At 34.6% G+C, this 19,632-nt stretch overlaps 3 protein-coding genes across 3 annotated transcripts; 1 reads left to right on the forward strand and 2 right to left on the reverse strand.

Moving 5' to 3' along the window:
- Nucleotides 1-2,928: 2,928 nt before the first annotated feature.
- LOC132645273 (uncharacterized) lies at nucleotides 2,929-5,033 on the forward strand. Its single transcript, XM_060362176.1, has 6 exons — nucleotides 2,929-3,111; nucleotides 3,506-3,679; nucleotides 3,801-3,875; nucleotides 3,984-4,109; nucleotides 4,205-4,318; nucleotides 4,748-5,033. Exons 1-6 carry the CDS (start codon nucleotides 3,006-3,008, stop codon nucleotides 4,822-4,824), a joined length of 672 nt encoding a protein of 223 aa, XP_060218159.1. The 5' UTR covers nucleotides 2,929-3,005; the 3' UTR covers nucleotides 4,825-5,033.
- Nucleotides 5,034-7,373: 2,340 nt separating this feature from the next.
- On the reverse strand, nucleotides 7,374-8,577 carry LOC132645274 (probable ribose-5-phosphate isomerase 3, chloroplastic). Its single transcript, XM_060362177.1, has one exon. It carries the CDS (start codon nucleotides 8,452-8,454, stop codon nucleotides 7,585-7,587), a length of 870 nt encoding a protein of 289 aa, XP_060218160.1. The 5' UTR covers nucleotides 8,455-8,577; the 3' UTR covers nucleotides 7,374-7,584.
- A 1,614-nt stretch (nucleotides 8,578-10,191) lies between these two features.
- Nucleotides 10,192-17,596, reverse strand: LOC132645275 (PITH domain-containing protein At3g04780). The gene is made up of 8 exons (XM_060362178.1): nucleotides 17,441-17,596; nucleotides 17,249-17,335; nucleotides 15,455-15,578; nucleotides 13,052-13,100; nucleotides 12,881-12,938; nucleotides 12,711-12,757; nucleotides 12,517-12,594; nucleotides 10,192-10,387 (listed from the first exon to the last, which is right to left on the reverse strand). Exons 1-8 carry the CDS (start codon nucleotides 17,480-17,482, stop codon nucleotides 10,339-10,341), a joined length of 534 nt encoding a protein of 177 aa, XP_060218161.1. The 5' UTR covers nucleotides 17,483-17,596; the 3' UTR covers nucleotides 10,192-10,338.
- Between the last annotated feature and the right edge of the window lie 2,036 nt (nucleotides 17,597-19,632).

Genomic DNA, 19,632 nt, shown 5'->3' on the forward strand with positions numbered 1-19,632 from the left:
ATAACCTTCTATTTAAATCTTGTACTTGGCTAGCAGTTGAAAGCAACACAATAGGTTTATTGACGCAAACTCAAATTAGTCGGTTCAATGAATTTTGAAACATCAAATGCCGAAAGAAAAAAAAAGAAAGAATAAAGCAACAGTAGTATGATCAGAGCGATGGTGGTGGAAAATATAACCATCTTTAAATCAGTAGCTGATGTAGCTTTAGTGCTCTTATTTCAGTCGAGCCTGATATTTTTGATACAAAACACAAATATATATGTAAAAAGCAAAAAAATAAATAATTCAATATATATGAGATTTTAAACTAATTTTTAAAGTATAGTGAATCCAGTACTAGAAACTTTTAAAGTTAAACCTATCAAATTAAATTCGCTTCTCCTTTGAAAGAGTTTCCATTGAAAAATGTTGGAGAATACTCTTAGGTTTTTACTTCTATGTTGCCCAATGCTGACTTTGTCCAGAATTACCATTAAGGGTCTGTTTGCAAAGTCACCTGGTAATTGGAATTGGTGTAATTACTAGGGTAGTAATTACACAGCCTAGAATTACACATTATTGTAATTACAACAACCTGTTTGTTTGTCATAATATAATTACAAGCGTGCTGTTTGATTGCACAAGTGTAATTACACAGTTTGTTTAATTTAAAAATAAAATTTAATTATTAAAAAACTAAAATTAAAAAATATTGCCTTTATAAATGATATTAAATTAGTTATTTAATAACAAATTGTTTCTTGAAAATATATTAATTAATAATCATATGTAACTAATATTGTAAAAAATAATTGATATATAATTTTCAAATTAACAATATTTTAATTTTAATTAATTATAAAACTTAAAAGAAGACTTTTTGTGAGAACATCATGGATGGGATGTTTGACAATTTTTTTTTTTTTATAAATATAATGCCATAACATTATTCAAATGTTTGACAAAAAAAATCTATCAATTGTGAGTGAAAAATAAACAACATGCAATGTGAAATAACAAGTCAATAGTACTAAGGCAAGTAAATTAAAATCGAAAATATAAGCTAAATTCAAGATCCAAAAGAAATTTTTTAACATAATACTCTTATCTCAAATTCCAACATTACATAAGTAAGTTCTAGCAAGACTTAAGTAAATATCATTCAAAAGAAAGGAAAAGTAATTCTATAACCTCATTGATAACGAAATTCTACTTTAATAACGTCAGTCATTATATACCAAGTTTGATAATGACTCAGTCTTTCTAATATTAAGAGGTGTAGTTTCAAAAATTAGAATAATAGCACTGATATGATAAATTAATAAAATAAAAAAATAAAAATATAATACGAGTAATTACATGAAACCACAAGAAGTAAAGATTGGGATTGAGAAGAAAGGAAATGAAAGATAGATAATATAAAAAGAAAAATATATTTTAAAAAATAAAAATAATTAAAAAGTAATTTTTTTTTTAAAATAATAGAAATAAAAAATAAATTAAAAAGAAAAAGAAATTAAAATAAAACAGAAAAGAAAGAAAATAAAAAGTAACCTTGAAATTACAGGGTGTAATTACACCCAATTCTCAACACCCTCTTGAGAATTGGAGAGTGTAATCACACCCTCTCAATTACACAAATTCTCATCTAACTGTGTAATTATTTGATCAAACAAACAAACCAAACTGTGTAATTATACTTAATTCCAATTACCTGGGTGGCTTTCCAAACAGGCCCTAAGAATTTCTATAATACTACTATTAGGTTCTAGGTAGGGGTGTCAATGGGACGGTTCGATCGGTTATTTTAAAAAAATTATACCATCCCAATTATTCGGTTATTTTATTTTGTATAACCAAAATTAGACTTTTCGAGACCGTCCCATCATCTCGGTTTTTCTTTGGTATCGGTACTGCTCGGTTAATTTTCGGTTATTTTAGTTTTAAAGTGTCACCTAAGAATACACCATCATTAAAATGTAACGACACATATCTCCACAAACCTATTTGTAGTACACCATCAAATAAAGCTTTTATTTGTTTCTTATGAAATATTTAATGTAAAGCTTTTAAAAAAACTACACAAAGTAATTAAACTGAAATGTGTTATATCATGTAGCAAGACAATAACAACATGAATCATCACTGATTGACCAGGGAGAAAAATAACTTGCCAAAGACAACGATGTTGAATTGAGCCAAAACAAACATTAGATTATAGGCCACGGAAACCACAACTTGAATTTTATACATATACATCAAGCAATAAAACTTCTGTAGTGCTAATTATAACCAATAATGTCTACTTAAATCATCTAAATCTATGACCGTACGACTATGTGTATGAGGCATCCTTTAGAAACTAAATCCAATCAACTAAAGGCCCAAATTTTATTGGCCAAAATTATTTTTTATATTTGAAACAAAACTCATAAAATATATTTTATATATTCAATTTAACATATTTGTAATATATAAAATATATTTCATACATGTAAGGCTATTCGGTTCGGTTCGGGAATTTTTCGGTTTTTTGCATAAATTAAAAAGACCACCCTAATTATTCGGGACGGTTATAAGCTTAAATAAAAATCCACGGTTTTATTGAAAAAACAATATAAATCTGTTCGGTATGTTTAGGTTCGATCGATTTTTCATATTTTTTTGACACTCCTAGTTCTAGGTTACATGTTAAGTTCTACAGCCCATAAGAGAAAACTTTGCCCCAAAAAGAAAAATGCCTATAGTTTATTGAATGAGACCCCATTGATTAACCAAACCGCCAAGGAACAGAAATTTCAAACAACTACTATTATATAGTTAATTAGACTTGGGAAACCCTAAGAAGACCTGCCACATAGTAATCTTTGAAATTTTGATACAAGTAGAAGGTTCTATTAAGAAAAATTTAACACGAACTTCCTCTATAAATTTACCCTCATTGGACACAAAGTACATGTTCTCTAGTTCACATTCTCCTTTCCCACCAAACACACAAAAATATTACTTTTGGCTTAGGGAAGATGGATTTCTCCAAATTTAGAGCTTATCTACCGCTTCTTTTGGTTATGCTACCAATGTTAGCAGCAACAGAGGATAGTATTCCTCCAGTTCTTGCTCCCTACTTTGGTACATCTCTTTTCTTTCAGCTTCCTTAATTATCTATTCATTTTCTTTTATGTCGAGTATTATACATGCAGCAGTTTAAATGCATTTCAGAATTTTAGAGCAGTTCTAAATTTATACTTAAGCTTGTACTAGTATTAAACTTTTCAAACCTAGCATAGAAGTTATGAGTTCATCCGAACCTCATAACTTTGACTCAGATCCAGTGAATAAGTAATTCAAATTGATTGTGGTAGAATTTCGAACTCAATCCTCATAAAGTTCAAATCTTGAATCCCCCTACATCTAAACAAGTTCACTAGTTAATATTAAAGAAAACTTTTCTTAATATTTATAATTATGAGCCCTCTTTCTAATTTTTAACTTTCGAATTGGCTGTTATAATGTATATATATAGACAATATATGCAATGATGTGGACTGTGGGAAAGGAAGTTGCGAACAAGCACCAGGAAAGCCATTCAACTTCATTTGTAACTGTGAACGAGGTTGGAAACGGACTCACCATGATAATGATGATGATGATGATGATGAGGATGATCTTCAGTTTCTTCCTTGCATTGTTCCCAAGTGTCAGTAATTTTCCCTCATCTAGTTTCTTTTTATTTTTATTGATAAATCTGCCTAATTATATTTTTTGAATATAATTAAGAGTTGGAGATTATAATAATCATGGATTATGTTTTATTGCAGGTTCTGTTGACTATTCTTGCTTGCCAGCACCTCCACCAGCTCCACCAATTCCACACAACATGTCTTTCTTTGATCGTAATTACAAAAAAAAAAATACTATAAGCTTCCATTTATTTCTTTTAGAATTTTCATTCATATTCTATCTATTTTCTTATTAAACCCCATGAACTTTTCTTGTTTAAGCTTGCTACTGGATTTACTGTGGAGAGGGGACATGCAAAAAGAATATAACACATGGACAAACATGCGAATGCGAATATGGTTATTCCAATCTACTCGGCATCCCTACTTTCCCTTGCTTCAATGATTGTAAGTAGAAATAACACTTCCGCCAGGGTAAATGTTTTAGTTTCATATAAATAACATCACACTAGCTAAATGATAATCCATTATTTGACTTTCAGGTGCCATTGGATCTGATTGCCAACAGCAGGGAATTCGGCTTTTAAATTCCACTGCATATTCTCCTGCACCTTCTCCATCTTCAATTTTTAATGGAGGTGATGACAATAATGGAGGTAAGAGTTACCATCATCAAAAATTTGGAATCAATTTACAGGATAAAAACTTTTGTTTTATAAGACTTTAATGCGATATTGAGAGAAATTATGTGTTAAGAGAGACATAAAACAAGTAAAGAAAGGACACTGTACTCCGATTATACACATATTATACATCGGTTATGCATATATTTTACATCCACATGATATTTTTTGTTAAAGCAGTTGGATAGACGACTATTTAGGTTAATTCTTCCATAATAATAATTCATAATAATTGACCCATGAGGTAACTACATATTACCCTTGTATAGGTTTCATTGAAAGAAAAATAGTTCTTGGCTATGTTATATTAAAGGTCAAGTTAAGCAAAATAAAGTCACAATACTACTTATTCTAACAAGAGTATAAGATCATCTCACCATTCTAACTCTTCCGTACTGGCAGCTACATCATTTATGCCCAAGAATTCCCACTGGATGGCTATCCTTCTGGCCTCTGCAGCTATGGCTTTACTCAACTAGGAAGAGGGGCTGGCTTTTTACTTCACCATGAGAGATATTACAGTATTTATCAGGATTACTGCTTGATGCTTCATCTATACTAGCGCATTGTACTTCATTCATTTGCCAGATTCATATGTACTACATATAATAAACATGTGATGGTGTGTCATTTCTGTACAGAGTGTACTTTGAATATTATTTCAGTTATAGTATTTGACTTTTCTTCATTTAGCAACTACATATCTTATGTAGATGACGTGCTATGTGTTAGGCATGATGGATAATACATGTCTTCCCATTACCATCACTCTAATCATTTAGGCATCAGCAGAAGTAGATCATTTTCCTAACTACTTACGGAAACACGCTTGCATACACATAGAGCACTTCCCTCTGAAATAAAAGAAAGGACCCCATTCCCCATCATAATAAGGTATACTCGTCAACCGCTCACCTTGGGGATATTGGCAGGATTTGTAAGCGTTGTGATCCTCAACATAATACATAATACTGAAAATGGTAAAGAGATAAACAAAAATGTCTGACATAGGCTGTATAACGGTTTCAAAAGGAGTTTATAATGGTCATGGACCACTCTATCCATAACAGTAAAGTTTTCTAGATGGATACTCTAATTCTTTTCCATGATCTAAGAGTCTAACTCAGTTAACTAGTTCTTATACTGTAAGCATGTCTCAAGCCAAGTTTTCTCTCCACTTCTAGCACGAGTGCACTTTGTTTCTACTCATTTTGTCACTCTAGATTTATCTGTGTGCTCTCCATCGAGCTGCTCTTGCTTATCAAAAAAAAAAAAAAAAAAAAAACATCGCGCTGCTCATTCTTTCTATTCAGCTCTAGCGAGTCATGAATTATTTCAATGACATTCTTTAACCTATCTCTACTCCAAGTCCATTTTCAGACTTCTCAAAAATAAAGCCTGTACAAAAATTAAGGAAAAGAAAAATCTTCCATCCATGTGTTGGGGAAGTAATTGGAGATGTACATTATCTCACATTGATTGTTGTATATACATGGGTTTTCAAAGGATTTACAATGATCTTGGGCTACCAACTGGTCCAACCAACCCTGCTCGTAACTTTAAGATTAGGATTGGATGCTCAAATTTTTTCACTCAAATATTTGGCGGTTTCCATTAGAGAGCATAACAACTAACTTCCTTTTTCTGCCTCAAAAGTTAAATCAGTTTAATCTTAAATCCATTCTCTATCAAAAATAAACTAATATTTCACTCTATCCAAGTCCAACATAATTGATTTGTACACGCGATTATCCAGATACAATTTCTTCCCTCCTCCTCTAGGTAGTAAGCATCAACAAAGATAGGGTGGGTGTTGGAAGAAGGAAAGGACATGAAACATCAGAGAGCACAATGGTCTTCCGCAGAATGTCACTCCTAAATATAGTTAGAAAAGAGGTAAAATCCGAACTCCAGCAATCATTTAACTTGTACAGGGGAGCACCTAAAGAGCATAAGACCCACAAGATAAACCTCAAACCGAACAACCTACTAATTCACAAAGAGGACGGTGTAGATTATAACTGCTCTACAGCTAAACTTGTAAAGCAGCGGTCTGTTTGGCATCACCTAAAGCCCAACTACAGACTATACTTGCCGAGCCTGTTAGCATACTTAAATATTTCATTGAGATTACACCTCCCACACCCATTCCCAAAGCATATGCAAACAGGTTACTATCTCACGGTCCATTGAAACAAATTCATTTGTAGTTATAAAGAATATATATGATGTGTAACACATATTGGTTTCACCTGTAAACTCTTCAACTGGAAAATTTTAAGCACTAGACAATACATCTACAACTATGCAAGTTCAAGCTTTCAAATAGCCTCTGAGTCCTCTAGTAAGCATTCAGTATTTCAAAGAGTTCTCTAGAAAAAGACACAAAAAGGATAGCAAAATTGGAACTTTCCTGTATCACATTGTTGCTGATATAGCCTAGTACATTTATCTCTATAACGATTAACTTCTACAAGCAAATAGAATTTTCCAAATGATCAAATAGCCAATATCCATATATGCTGAGCAACAAAGAGAAATCAACAAAAACATTTCTTTTCAATTCTAATATACAAATTACATCACGATAGCAGTATTATTACTAAACATCTCCAGAAAAAATGCCAAAACTTATTAATGTTACAACAATCAACTCCTATTTCCTCAAAACCATAATGAAGTCTAAAATTCCATCTTAAACAGAAATTAAGGTTCCATAGACCTCACCAGTGCATTAAGTATATCAAAAAGTTTTCTAGAAAAAGACACGGAAAAATGGGAACTTTCCTGGAATCACATTGTTGCTGATGTAGCTTAGTACGTCTATCCTATGTTGCTCGGATTCTCCAAAAATGCTGCCACACCCGTGTCGGATACTTTTGGAGTATGCACATGCACCCATCGACATTTTTGAAGAGTCCGAGCAACATAGCATTTATCTCTGTAACGATTAACTTCTACAAGCAAATAGAATTTTCCAAATGATCAAATAGCCAAACATCCATATATGCTCAGCAACACAGAGAAATCAACAAAAAACATATCTTTTCCGTTCTAATATACAAATTACATCACGATGGAAGTATGAATTATTGCTAAACATCTCCACAAAAATGCCAAAACTTATTAATGTTACAACAACCAACCCCTACTTCCTCAAAACCATAATGAAGTCTAAAAATTGCACCTCAAAACACAAGTTAAAAGTTCTTCAGACCTCACGGGTTCGATTAAACCTTTCATTTGCTCTTCACACTAACACCTTCCTTCCCAGCAATAATAACAGCAGTAGTCATATCCAAAAACAAACCATGTTCCACCACTCCTTCAAAACTCGCAATTTCCTTCCCAGCAGCAGCAGAATCCTTAATAGGTGTCTTAAAATACAAATCCACAATATAATTCGAGTTATCGGTCACATAAGGTTTCCCATTACCATCCAATCTCAACTTTGCATCGACACCCTCATCCTTAAACATCTCCTGCAACCTAACCAAATTATACTTCCAACAAAACTGCACAACCTCAACAGGCATTGCCAAACCAGAACCACCAAGACCCGTCACCAATTTCGAATCATCCACCACGACAACAAACTTATCTGAAGCAGCTTCAACCATTTTCTCCCTTAAAAGTGCCCCACCACGACCTTTAACAAGATCAAGATTTGGGTCAACTTCATCAGCACCATCAATAGCTAAATCAATATGTGGGTGATCATCAAGTGTAGATAAAGGGATATTAAGTGATAAAGCTTGTTCTTCAGTACGTTTAGAAGTTGGTACACCGATAATGTTAGTGAGTTGTCCAGTGGAAAGAAGTTCACCTAATTTGGATACAACAAAAGCTGCTGTTGAACCTGTGCCTAAGCCAAGAACCATACCTGATTTAACGTAATCAACGGCTTTATCAGCTGCAAGTTTTTTGAGTTCATCTTGTGTTAATGGTGATGGGATTGGTGTTGAGAAGGCTTTGATTGAAGGGGTTGTTTGGCGAATGCGGAAAGTGGGGTTGGGGAAGAAGGTGGATGGGAGGCGTGTGCCAATGATGGTGTTGTTGTGGCGGAGAGTGGATGGAGACTGAGGTGAGATTAGGGATAAGGAAGCCATTGGTGATGATGGGAATGTGTGTGGATTCTTGGTTTTTCTGGTCACAACGAGGCTATTGTGATCTTTGTGTTGGGTTTGTGTTTGTTTTGTTTGGTGAATGGGGGAGGTTGGTGTTTTGATACTTTTTGTTTTGGGTCAAATAAGGACAAGTGTGGGAGTGGGTGTATAATGGTTGGTGATGATGAGGATGAAAATTGAAAGGGTATCCTAAACTTTGATTATCCCCGCCCAATCAAATTATTTGCCTGATTTTCTTTTACATGTTCGTTAAGGAATGTTAATTAGGAGGAGATTTTCACTATTTGACCCCTATTTGAACAATAATAACATCATCTCATAATTGAGGTGTTTGCACTATTCAAGAATAATTACTATTAAGGTTAAAATGAAAGAAAATAAAATTAGTTTTGGTCTTGAATTCTAAAACGATAAATAATTTGAGACAACTAATCACAACATACCACTTGAGACTGAGGGTGTAAGGTTTTTAGAGTTTTATAGTAATGTTATGAAATATTATGTATATTGTGATGGAAGTCCATAACTCATAAGAAGTTACTCCCACTACTTTCTCCATGATGTAGCTATTAAATCTCCCACCTCCTATCTTCATTATGTAAATATTAATTCCCACACCTCCATGATCTTCCCCCATAACCTTCATAGTTATTATCTTGTTTATTGCCACCTTTTGACTATCCTCTATGTAGTAGTATATATAGAGATATAATAGGTGATGTACTTACACTTGAATACATTTGAATGAATAAGAAATCTCTCCTCTCGTCTCTCTATTTCTATTGTTTTCATCCTTTACTATTATTACTCTTTTAGCTTAATTTTACAAGAAGTAAATTATTATTATTGGCATTAGAGAATCCATATTTTAAGGAAAGGTTTATAGATTAGTATGAATAACAATTTTTCAGTTTCAAATTAGATTCTTGTTTCTAAGGATGTGAAGATGTTGATAATTAATCGCATCAATCAAGCCTATGAAGGATCACATTAAGCTCAGCATTATATTCAAAATGGTAGGAGAGCACTATATCTCAATACTCAATGCTGAACTTTACTAGTGGTTGGCATTTTCTTGATGATATAACTGCGGCTTAATCCTTAAACTTAAATGATATCTTCTCCAATCAGCTACTACCCAGTTAAAAAATCTGTTTCTCTTTGGAATAATCTAATTTGTTTATTTATGCTTGAAAAACTTTCAAATTTGCTATTTGTTGTCTTTCTTAATCGGATGTCCCCTATTTTCGCTCAATTTATTTTCAAAAGCCAAAATTAACTCGGAGAAAACAACTTCTCAGCGCAGGTTCAAAAGTTAGGAAAACAAATGATCTAAACAATGAAATGTGAATGAACACGTGAAGTTCAAATGATTACCAGTCAAAGATCCACCCATCTTGCCTAATGATAAGAGAAGCATTCTTCAAGGCATCAATTCAAATTTTACCACTCGAGAATGTACACAAAGGTTTTTATGGAAAATGCTTCCAGCATATTTAGAAATTTTCTTCTAGCTAAAATCAGACAGTTCATGGAGTGGCTAAGATGAAAAGGATGAAGTAACTTATCTTCACAATCCAGAACCTAGAAAGTATACCTCTCACGCTAACTAGGTAATGTGTTAGTGGGGTTTACCCTGTGTGCACCTGAAGAGTAGCGGCTGCAGGTTCCCTTCTCATCAAAAATAAATAAATCCAAATAATGGTATCTCCTGTGGCATTGAACAAAGCAACGAAAAGCCCGGCCTGACATTTCGTATATCCAGTGTATTAAGTTTCCAATTACCTCTGTTTGAAAAGTACAAATTTTAAAAGAATAAAAGATCTTAAAATGATACTTAAACGATTATAATGATATTTTGCAGGATCAATGGTCTTCAATCTTCTTCAAGCCTTTCATATCTGTTGTTTCCACCCTGCAGGAGAAAGAAACATCATCAAACGCGTTCAAACTCATAATAACCATTAGCCGCACTCTCAAAGCTAGCAAAGAGCCATGCCTCTGCATCTAGGGAACCAAATTCTCAGGGTCAGTCGAGCACAGAACCTACCTAAAATAACTGGCACCAATTAACTAAGAATTCGGAAGAGGTAATTCTTCACAGTGAATCCAGGAATCACTACTTTAGCCTCCGCAAGTAGTTTTTCTCTCTTCATAATGCTTATGTGCACAAAGCAATGATTTTGCTGGATTTTGAGGATAAAGGAAACAACGAAGAAGATTTATAACCGGGGCATCTGACATCCAGTTTCAAGTGAAGGGTAAAAAGATAATCTTTTTCAGCAAGAGCACACACTTTTTAGATTAAAGACAATTTTGGTTTTAGAAATATATAAGGGGCCAAAGTTTATTGATGGTGTATTAATTTAGCTAACCGAAAGGGTGAACTACTATGAAAGAGCATCTTTTTTTTTTTTTTGGTAAAGTAAACAAATTTCATTAGAAAAGGCATCAAGTAGATGGAAAGTTACAGAGAGAAACCTAAGCTTCAAACATAGAGCTGCATGAAGCTAGATTGGTGAGCAAAAACCTGTGCAAACAGTCTAAACCTATGCTGCCTTAGAAACTCTGCTAAATAAGAGTCAAGGAGCCAACAAAATCCAAAAAGTTATCAACACTGTTTAAAGGAGTATGGAAATGCCAACTAAACAAACTAACTAAGCATCTCCTTTCAAAGAACTGGTGGGAGTTGATTTTCCATCAAAGCATCTATTGTTTCTTTCTTTCCAAATACACCAGAACATGGCTGCTGGGATCATTCTCCAGATCCTTTTGATGGATTTGTCAACTCTCCACAATATCCAGCTTTCAAAAGCATCTTTAATAGAAGAAGGCATAACCCAACTAAGACCAAACAATGAGAAAAAGAAGTGCCAGACAGCAGCAGTCACTGGGCAGTGCAAAAATAGGTGATTCACAGTCTCATTGGTCTGATAGCATAGATGAAAGAGCATCTACATCGCAGGAACACATAATCTTTCCATTCATCCACATGAGTTGGGGCATGATGTGTTATTTAGGGCAGTGGCGGATCTAAAATTTTTACTGAGGGGGTTCAAAAAATAAAAATGTAGTGCCTGAGATTTGAACTTGGAACCTCGAGGTGAATTTTGAACCCCCTAAACTACTGAACCAGCCTCTTCTCTTGTGTAATCAAAATCTATATATATTATACATAAAAAATAAAAATAAAAACCTTATATATACGGTGTAAATTTTTGACGAGACACCCTCGGCGGCCCTAGACCTGCCCCTGATTTAGGGGCTACAACTATTGAAAATATAGGATCAACAAATCCTTTCCTTGGCAATGTCTAGGTAGAGTAAACGAGCTCTGACAACAAAAAGCTTAAACTTTTCTAAGATAAAGGTAGGATTAATCTTTGGCAGGTATATTTGAGTGAGTATTAAACGTCAGCTTCTCCAAATGTGTTCTTTAACTAATACATAAACTTGTGAAGGAAAAAATTTCATAAACATGTACATGCCCTTCCACTTATAAAGGAATTTCTTCACTTTGATCTTTCTAACATTTCACCAAACAATTTTGTTCAGCCGTGGTAAAAAAGTTATGAAAGAAACTTTGTTGAACAGCTTTCTTGTAGCAGTCATCGCCGGCTGGGTGGCACGCAGTCCCTGAACTTTAGTAAATCCATTTTTTGGTAACATTAATTTAAGGAGAGCATGTCTACAAGGTGCTGGTTCTTGAAGTATCAAGAGCCAATGGAAGGAAAAGTGATTATCTTAATGAGGCAAACACAAAAGGTAGTTTCAGCATCCAAGCATGTTAAGTAAGCAGTCAGGCCATCTGAACATCACATGGTCTCATGCTTTTCTAAGTTCAAAGTTTTAGGTTTAAACTGTTCTTTTTTTTTTTTTTTTTCGTTAAGTTTAATGTTTAAACAGTCCCAGACGAAAACATGAAACTCGAAACAAAAGGAACTGAAGAAGTACAAATTATCAAGAAATAAAGAAATTTGCTAACAATAAAAAGAAGCAAAAGATAGGCTTCATGCAAATGGAATGAGGTCATAGGAAACTTACGTTGTTCCATACAAGACAATTTTTTGAACTTTTGTAGTTTCCCCATCCAGTTGATTGTCCTCGATAAAAATGGTCACACTGGTCCAATAGCAGTAAAAGAGATTAGTGTTAATCTTCCAATAGCAGTAAAAGAGATTAGTGTCAATCTTACAAATGGCTCCTGTAAAAGTTGAAGCCCATGGATATTAGCATACCTGCGAACATTTTGAAACTTGACATACTTCAAGATAACTGGTTTTCCCTGAAAAAGATCAACGAGACATTTGAAGAATGAATGTCCAAGGAAACTTGAGAATTATACAAGCAAACATCACTTAGTTCAACACATAGACAAGAAGGATAATTCCTATCAGGATTGGCTAACCTTGAGATTTTCTTCCGATAAAACAGCTGTGTCACTCGGAGGGTAATCATTAACATTACTGCAGAGAGATCCACCCCAATTAGCAAATACACATAGCAGACGTGATAATACTTCCCACCTAATGATCAGTCTAGATAAGGTCAAAAAGAATAATGAAACTTCACAAGTTACCTAAATCCCATGTGCTCCTTGTTGGAAAACAGCTTCACCGTTTTAGGACCTTTAAGGAGACAAATCTGTGTTAGTATCATGCTCTATATAGTTCCAGAAGAAGCAGTTGACAGGATACACCAAAGAGGCAACAATATATTACCTTACCACAAAAAAAAAAAAAAAAAAAAAAAAGATGCACCTTCAGGGGGAAAATACCAGGTGATATAACAAATTTAAGACATCAAGCAAAAGAAGTATACCAGGAAAGATTACAAAGACAATATTCAAAAATGGCATGGTAACCAGAGCTTTACTTAAAACACCCAAAATGGAACATATAATCCCCAGTTCTTTAAACTGTACACATGTTTGATACATTGCTTTGGCCTGACGCCTATAATAATATTTAAAGGAGAGTAAAGCAGTTGGTGCAACTCCTCTGGTGAAGCCTGTCACAATTTCTTCCTCAATTGGCCCTCTGACTACCCCACTAACAACAGAAAATGGTAAAAAAAGTCATTTGTGCCAACTTTTGTTCGTCTCTCTTATTCCCTTTTCCCCCTCGTTTTCTCATGCTTTATGCATAATTTTGATTAAGTTTCAACAAAATTTTACTTATGCATAGACAGTCGTGCCCGTTAGGTGTTAACTAGTTGATACAATATATGCTCTTGCATCATTTATCTACTTATCCATAATATAAACAGAGACCAAAGTAAGAACTCATCTATCTTAAATAGCAGGCGTACCAAGGCAACTCTTCCATAAATGTTGTATCATGAGAGTAATATTTCATCCTCCAAAGAGAACTACTTTTACCAGTCAAAAAGAAGATTAGAAATCATTGCTGCTAAATCACCAAACTGAACTACTTGAAGGTTTATGCGGTGACTTCTCTTCATTACAACAATGAACAAAGATGTCGGAGAAACTTGAAAAACACTTAGTTTTGCATCAACAGTTTTTTGAGTATATGTCTTTGTTTCATGCTCCAACTTTGGTTATTGAAAAGTTGGAAAGGTTTCAGAGAGAATTCCTATGAGATGCGGTGGATGGAACAAAGAAATATCACCTGGTACGGTGGGAGACTGTCACTTCTCCTAAAAAATTGGGAGGTCTGGGAATTAAAGATTTGAAGGTCTTCAACAAAGCTTTATTGGGCAAGTGGCTTTGGAGGTTTGGGGTGGAGGTGGAAGCTTTGTGGAAGAGGAGGGAGAAGGCGCGGGGTTGATGGTTGATAAATATGGGGTTACGGAAGGGGGATGGAGAACTAGAGATATCAATTTGCCTTTCGGTAGTGGTTTGTGGAGGAATATCATGACGAGATGGGATTATTTTTTGGAAAATATCTCATTCAAGGTTGGAGACAGAAGGAGAGTATGCTTTTGGGGACATAGGTGGTGTGGAGATGTTTTTTGAAAGACAAATTCCAGAGTTTGTATAGAATTTCCTGCCAAAGAGACTTGTCAATTCAGCAAATTAGGGGGACACAAGGTGGAGTACCTTTTTGGGACTTGAGATTTAGAAGGGAATTTCAAGATTGGGAAGTGGCTGAGTTTCAAAGATTGCTAGACTTACTTCATAGGCAAATCAATCCGGTTGATAATTCTAACATCTAGAGGTGTGGTCTGGGAAATAATGGAATATGGATTCCTTTTATGAGAAACTCTTGGTTAGGGAGGAGATGGCCTTTCCATGTATTGCAATATGGATTCCAGGGGTGCTGAGAAAGGTGTGCTTCTTCACTTGGCTAGCTATGAGAGGAGTAAATCTCAGAAAGCGGAAGGCTATCTGTGTCAGTTGGTGTTACATGTGTAAGCAGACGGGCGAGGACGTGGATCATCTTCTATTACATTGCGAGCTAATCATGAGGCTATGGTGGGATATGTTTTAGTGGTTTGGCACTCCTTGGGTAATGCCAAAAATTGTGAAAGACTTGATGTTCAGTCGGAGGAGCGGAAGAAAGAAGAGAAGACAAAGGGCTTGGGATGTGGTTCCACTTGCTTTAGTATGGGTAGTTTGGAGGGAGAGAAATAGGAGAGCTTTTGAAGGTGTAGAGTTGAGTTTCTCTCAATTAAGGAGTAGTGTACGTTCCCTTATTTAATTTTGGTGTAAAAAGAAAGTTCCTTGTTGTATAGATGATTGGGTGGAGTTTGTAGAGAATCATATCCTTTTGTAGATTCTTTACCTTTTGGTATACCCCTTGTATACGACCAATTTGGCCATGTTTGTGAATAAAAATATAATTACTTAATCAAAAAAAAAAAAAAAAAAAAACTGTTTTTTGAGAAAGCTTAGTTATGTGTCAACAATTCTCAGAACCCAACAACAAAGCAGAATCTGCATGAGATACGACTGGTCTAGTGCACCTAGCAAAAGATTACTGGGGATAGAAAGAGACGCTACAAATCTATGAGCTACCTTCCTCCTCAGGTCCTTTGATAGCAATTGAATGCAGTTTGATGACTTGATTAAAAGGTATGTAAATCAATAGCTGCTCATCTGCATCACTCACCAGGTTCAAGCCCTCATCTTCTCTGTAACCCTGATTTAAATTCAAATAAAGCCAGCACCATTACTTAAACTGGAAGCAGAAGTATTACTTAAACTGGAAGCAGAAGTGGACAACTATAAAAAAGAGTGAACTGGCATTGAAGCTTACAATTGGAAAGAAAAATTTCCAAAAGTTGCATGGCCATTGTGTCACGGACAAAAGGGTAGAAACAAGTTTCATTATGGTAATAGCACAAATAAGTTGGTCATCAATTAAGAGCAAACGAAGTTAGATTTCATTTTCCGTTGACCTTAGGATACATCATATCGACTCATCCTATAATTAAAAAAACTTTTTCTTCTATCACAGTCCTATTCCTAATACAGCAGGAACCAAGTGACCAAGATTACAGGCCCTTAACAAAATATGTTAAAAAGATTAATGCTTGGCACTATGCTCAATAAACAAAGACAGCTCCAAATTCTTATTGACTTTACATCAGTTATACATAAGAATTAACCACCGCGAGACCTTCCATTTGTCTGTCATCTCACATCATCATTAAAGATGCAAAAGCCCATGGTCATGATTTTTTTTATTTTTTTTTGATCAGGTAAAAGTATTTCATTCATAAACAGGGCCAAATAACTGACCATATACAAGGGGTATACCAAAAGGTAAAGAATCTACAAAAAGACAAGCCTATGGTCATGATAACATAAGTATACTGAATCAAACTTCTAAATTTTGATCTTTGTCAGGAATAAATGGAACAGACAAGAACATTGGAAAAGGATACTCCAGGGTTGGATACAAGTTCTGGATATCTCAACTTAAGAGAGGGGGGAGGGAATAAGAGATTAGGGGCTAAGATGTGATAATTAGGACCTTCAAGAATTGATTGGTGAGGCATAGACTGATGGGCAGATGATCAAGACAAGAAATGCAGGATTCTCAATACAGTCATAGAATATTGGCTGATAACAAAAGAACATAAACAACAGGAAATAGAAGAAGACGGTGAAAGAGGAGAACGTGAAAGTCATTAGTTCCTAGGACCACTACTGCAATACAGAATTTGTTTGTATCACTTCCAAGACAAGACGCATAACATCTTCACAACGAGCTCCCAATTCTCAGTCATTTACCCCCAGCTACAGCCCCAAATTTAAATGTGTTTGTGCCTTCCCTACTACTAATTTTCCCATGTAGCACCCAAGAGTGTAACCTAGTGGTCAACGAAATGGGTTGAGCACCACGAGGTCCCCGGTTCAAATCCCAGCAGAGACAAAAACACAAGGTGATTTCTTCCCATTTGTACTAGCCTTGGTGGACAGAGATACTTGATACCTATTAGTATCCGGTGGAATTAGTCGAGATGCGCGCAAGCTGGCCCAGACACCAAGGTTATCATAAACAAAGAGGTGTCTTTAGCTCCAGAAAAAGCTTAATCACAAGTTTAGTGAAAGATTTTATTTTCAACAACTAACAGAATAACTTGGTTTATGCTTCACAAATACGGAGTTGTCTGGACTGCATTGGACTCGAGGAGGTACCACTATACTCAACAAGTGTATCATCAACATCTTTATTCCTTTTTTAAATTAATTTATAATTTTTCCCCAATTTTCAAAATTCAAAGTGAAATACAAACAACCCTTGCACACACAACCCTAACTTTGACAAGATACAGAATCTTTCTTTCTTAATTTGTTTTGCACCTGTTTGAGGGCATTGACGATAGTGTTGCTTCCACTTTGGTTAAGGCATTCGACACCAGACCAGTCTATAAAGTCCATCAAATCAACCTGTGTTCAACACCCACAACTCCAACCATTAAAAAAATTTTAAAAAAAAAATGGTGTACAAAACAAGAATCTGAAGATCTCTAAAATAGAGTTATAATATCATACTTGGCCTTTAGGAATTGTAGAAGAAGCAGATTCGGCAGACATGGTGGTTGACGGAAGTTGTACGCTATTGAGAGAAAGGGAAGAAACCTGAAGAAATAGATTTTTCTGCACTTTTATAGGGCAAGTGCACAAATAGTCTATTTATTTAGGATACATTTTTAAAAAATAAAAAAATTGGGAAAATTTATAAAGATTTTTTAAAGATTAATCACCTCTTAATCAATTTTATAATCGCGAGATTAAGAGTTCGTATTTCATACATAGGGATTGGATGGTGAAGACTAGCAAGTTTAACTTCAGATCCAATTTTGGTCGGAAATTAGGCTTGAGAATCTTCACCATCCAATCTGTATGTCTAAAGCTTGATAACTTTGAAGTCCGGAATTGCAAAGCTTAACTTCAAACTCTAAATATTCAAAGTCGGGCGAAAAAATATATGTTTATTGAATATGTTACAGTGACATATAAATACTTTCCGCAAACCCTAATAAAATGTTGTTAAGAATTAGTAGTACTAATTAATGACGAGCGTGTCGCGTTGCCAAAAATAAATTATCTAATTAATAATAAATATACTAGATTATTTCAACTTGTCATATTGAGCTAATAAATTCCACTTGTGGAATTACGTACAAGAGAGGGTTGCTCAGATGATAAACATTCCTTCACCTCTAACACAAAAATTGAGGGTTCGAGTCACTAAAGGAGCAAAAAAGAGAAAGCTCATAAAAAAATTTAAAAAAGGAATTACACTAAGTATGTTAGTTATTTTTGTTATATAGTGAGACAATATAAAAATATCAAAAGCATTAAGTCACGGATTAGTCAATTGAATCACTACCAAGTTATCAATTATTTTATATAAATAATGATCAAATGATAAAAATGAGGAGCAACTCAAAAACATATGTAACTTTTTTTTAGGCATTTACAAAGAAGAGATAGAGCAAGATCAACGACAATATTCAAGTCTGAAATTTGCCATTGAGGAAATTCATAGGCTCTAAAAATTATACTCCCTTTGTTTTAATTTATTTGGCTGGTTATGATTTGTCATGGAGTTTAAGAAAATAAATAAGACTTTTGAATCGTGTGGTCTTAAATTCAGTATGTATAATGTACTGAAATGTCTTTTAATTTGGTGGTCTTACACATGCCACGTGAAAAATTGGAATCCAGGAATTGCAAAAAAAAAAGAATGAAAGAGACATTCTTTTCCGAATAATTTAAAAAGAAAAGCAAGACGAACAAATTCATATATATATATATATATATATATATATATATATATATATATATATATATATATATATATATATATAATCACACCCTAACAATGATAGGGCATGATGGGCACCCGACTCTCATCAGAGTCGAGCGAACCCTTAGACGTTCGCTCTATTAAAACCTGTCATTTCAAAAACCTTCAATCAATAAGTACTTTAGATCAATCCATAACATATAAAATATATATATATACTCTTTTAAAATCCCTAAATGACTCAATTGATATCACTTTGTCGACATCTCGACAAACATACCACAGGACACTGTCTGCAGAAGTCTCTAAGGAGTGAACTGGACAGTATGAGTCAGGACAGGGCCCTGACATACCCATAATCATACATATATCTATACATGACTCAGCACAACTCCAGAATGAGGTGGAACTTGCCAATCCCAGCAGACGTCAGAGCATCCTATCTATATACTTAACCTGCCAAACAATATGGGGCTGCAGGCATAAACGCAGCGTCCCCAGGCAAAAGGACGTCAGTACAGACAATGTACTGATTATGTAAGGTGGTAACAAATCATAATCATAATTTGATTTAGGATAGAATAAATCACAATCTAACTCAATACATGCAGCCTTCGCTGGAAGAAACATAAATGCATGCACGAAGTCTCAAAACAACATTTAAGTAAATAATGCAATCCAACACACATGTCGCTTCCGACATGTTAACAAAATGGTCCCTTCGGACAGCCGTTTCCGGCTAGTATCACAATAGTCCCTTCGAACGACCGCTTCCGGCTAAATAATGATGGCCCCTTCGGGCAGCCGCTTCCGGATTAATATCACAATCATGTCAACACAAATTTAATCCACAAGTATCAATACAAGAGATGATGTTATGGAATGTAAACATAAATCGTAAATGAAATGAAATAGTAAAATCTCGCACCCC

Source organism: Lycium barbarum, chromosome 6, assembly GCF_019175385.1.
Source record: "Lycium barbarum isolate Lr01 chromosome 6, ASM1917538v2, whole genome shotgun sequence".
Taxonomy (NCBI): domain Eukaryota; kingdom Viridiplantae; phylum Streptophyta; class Magnoliopsida; order Solanales; family Solanaceae; genus Lycium; species Lycium barbarum.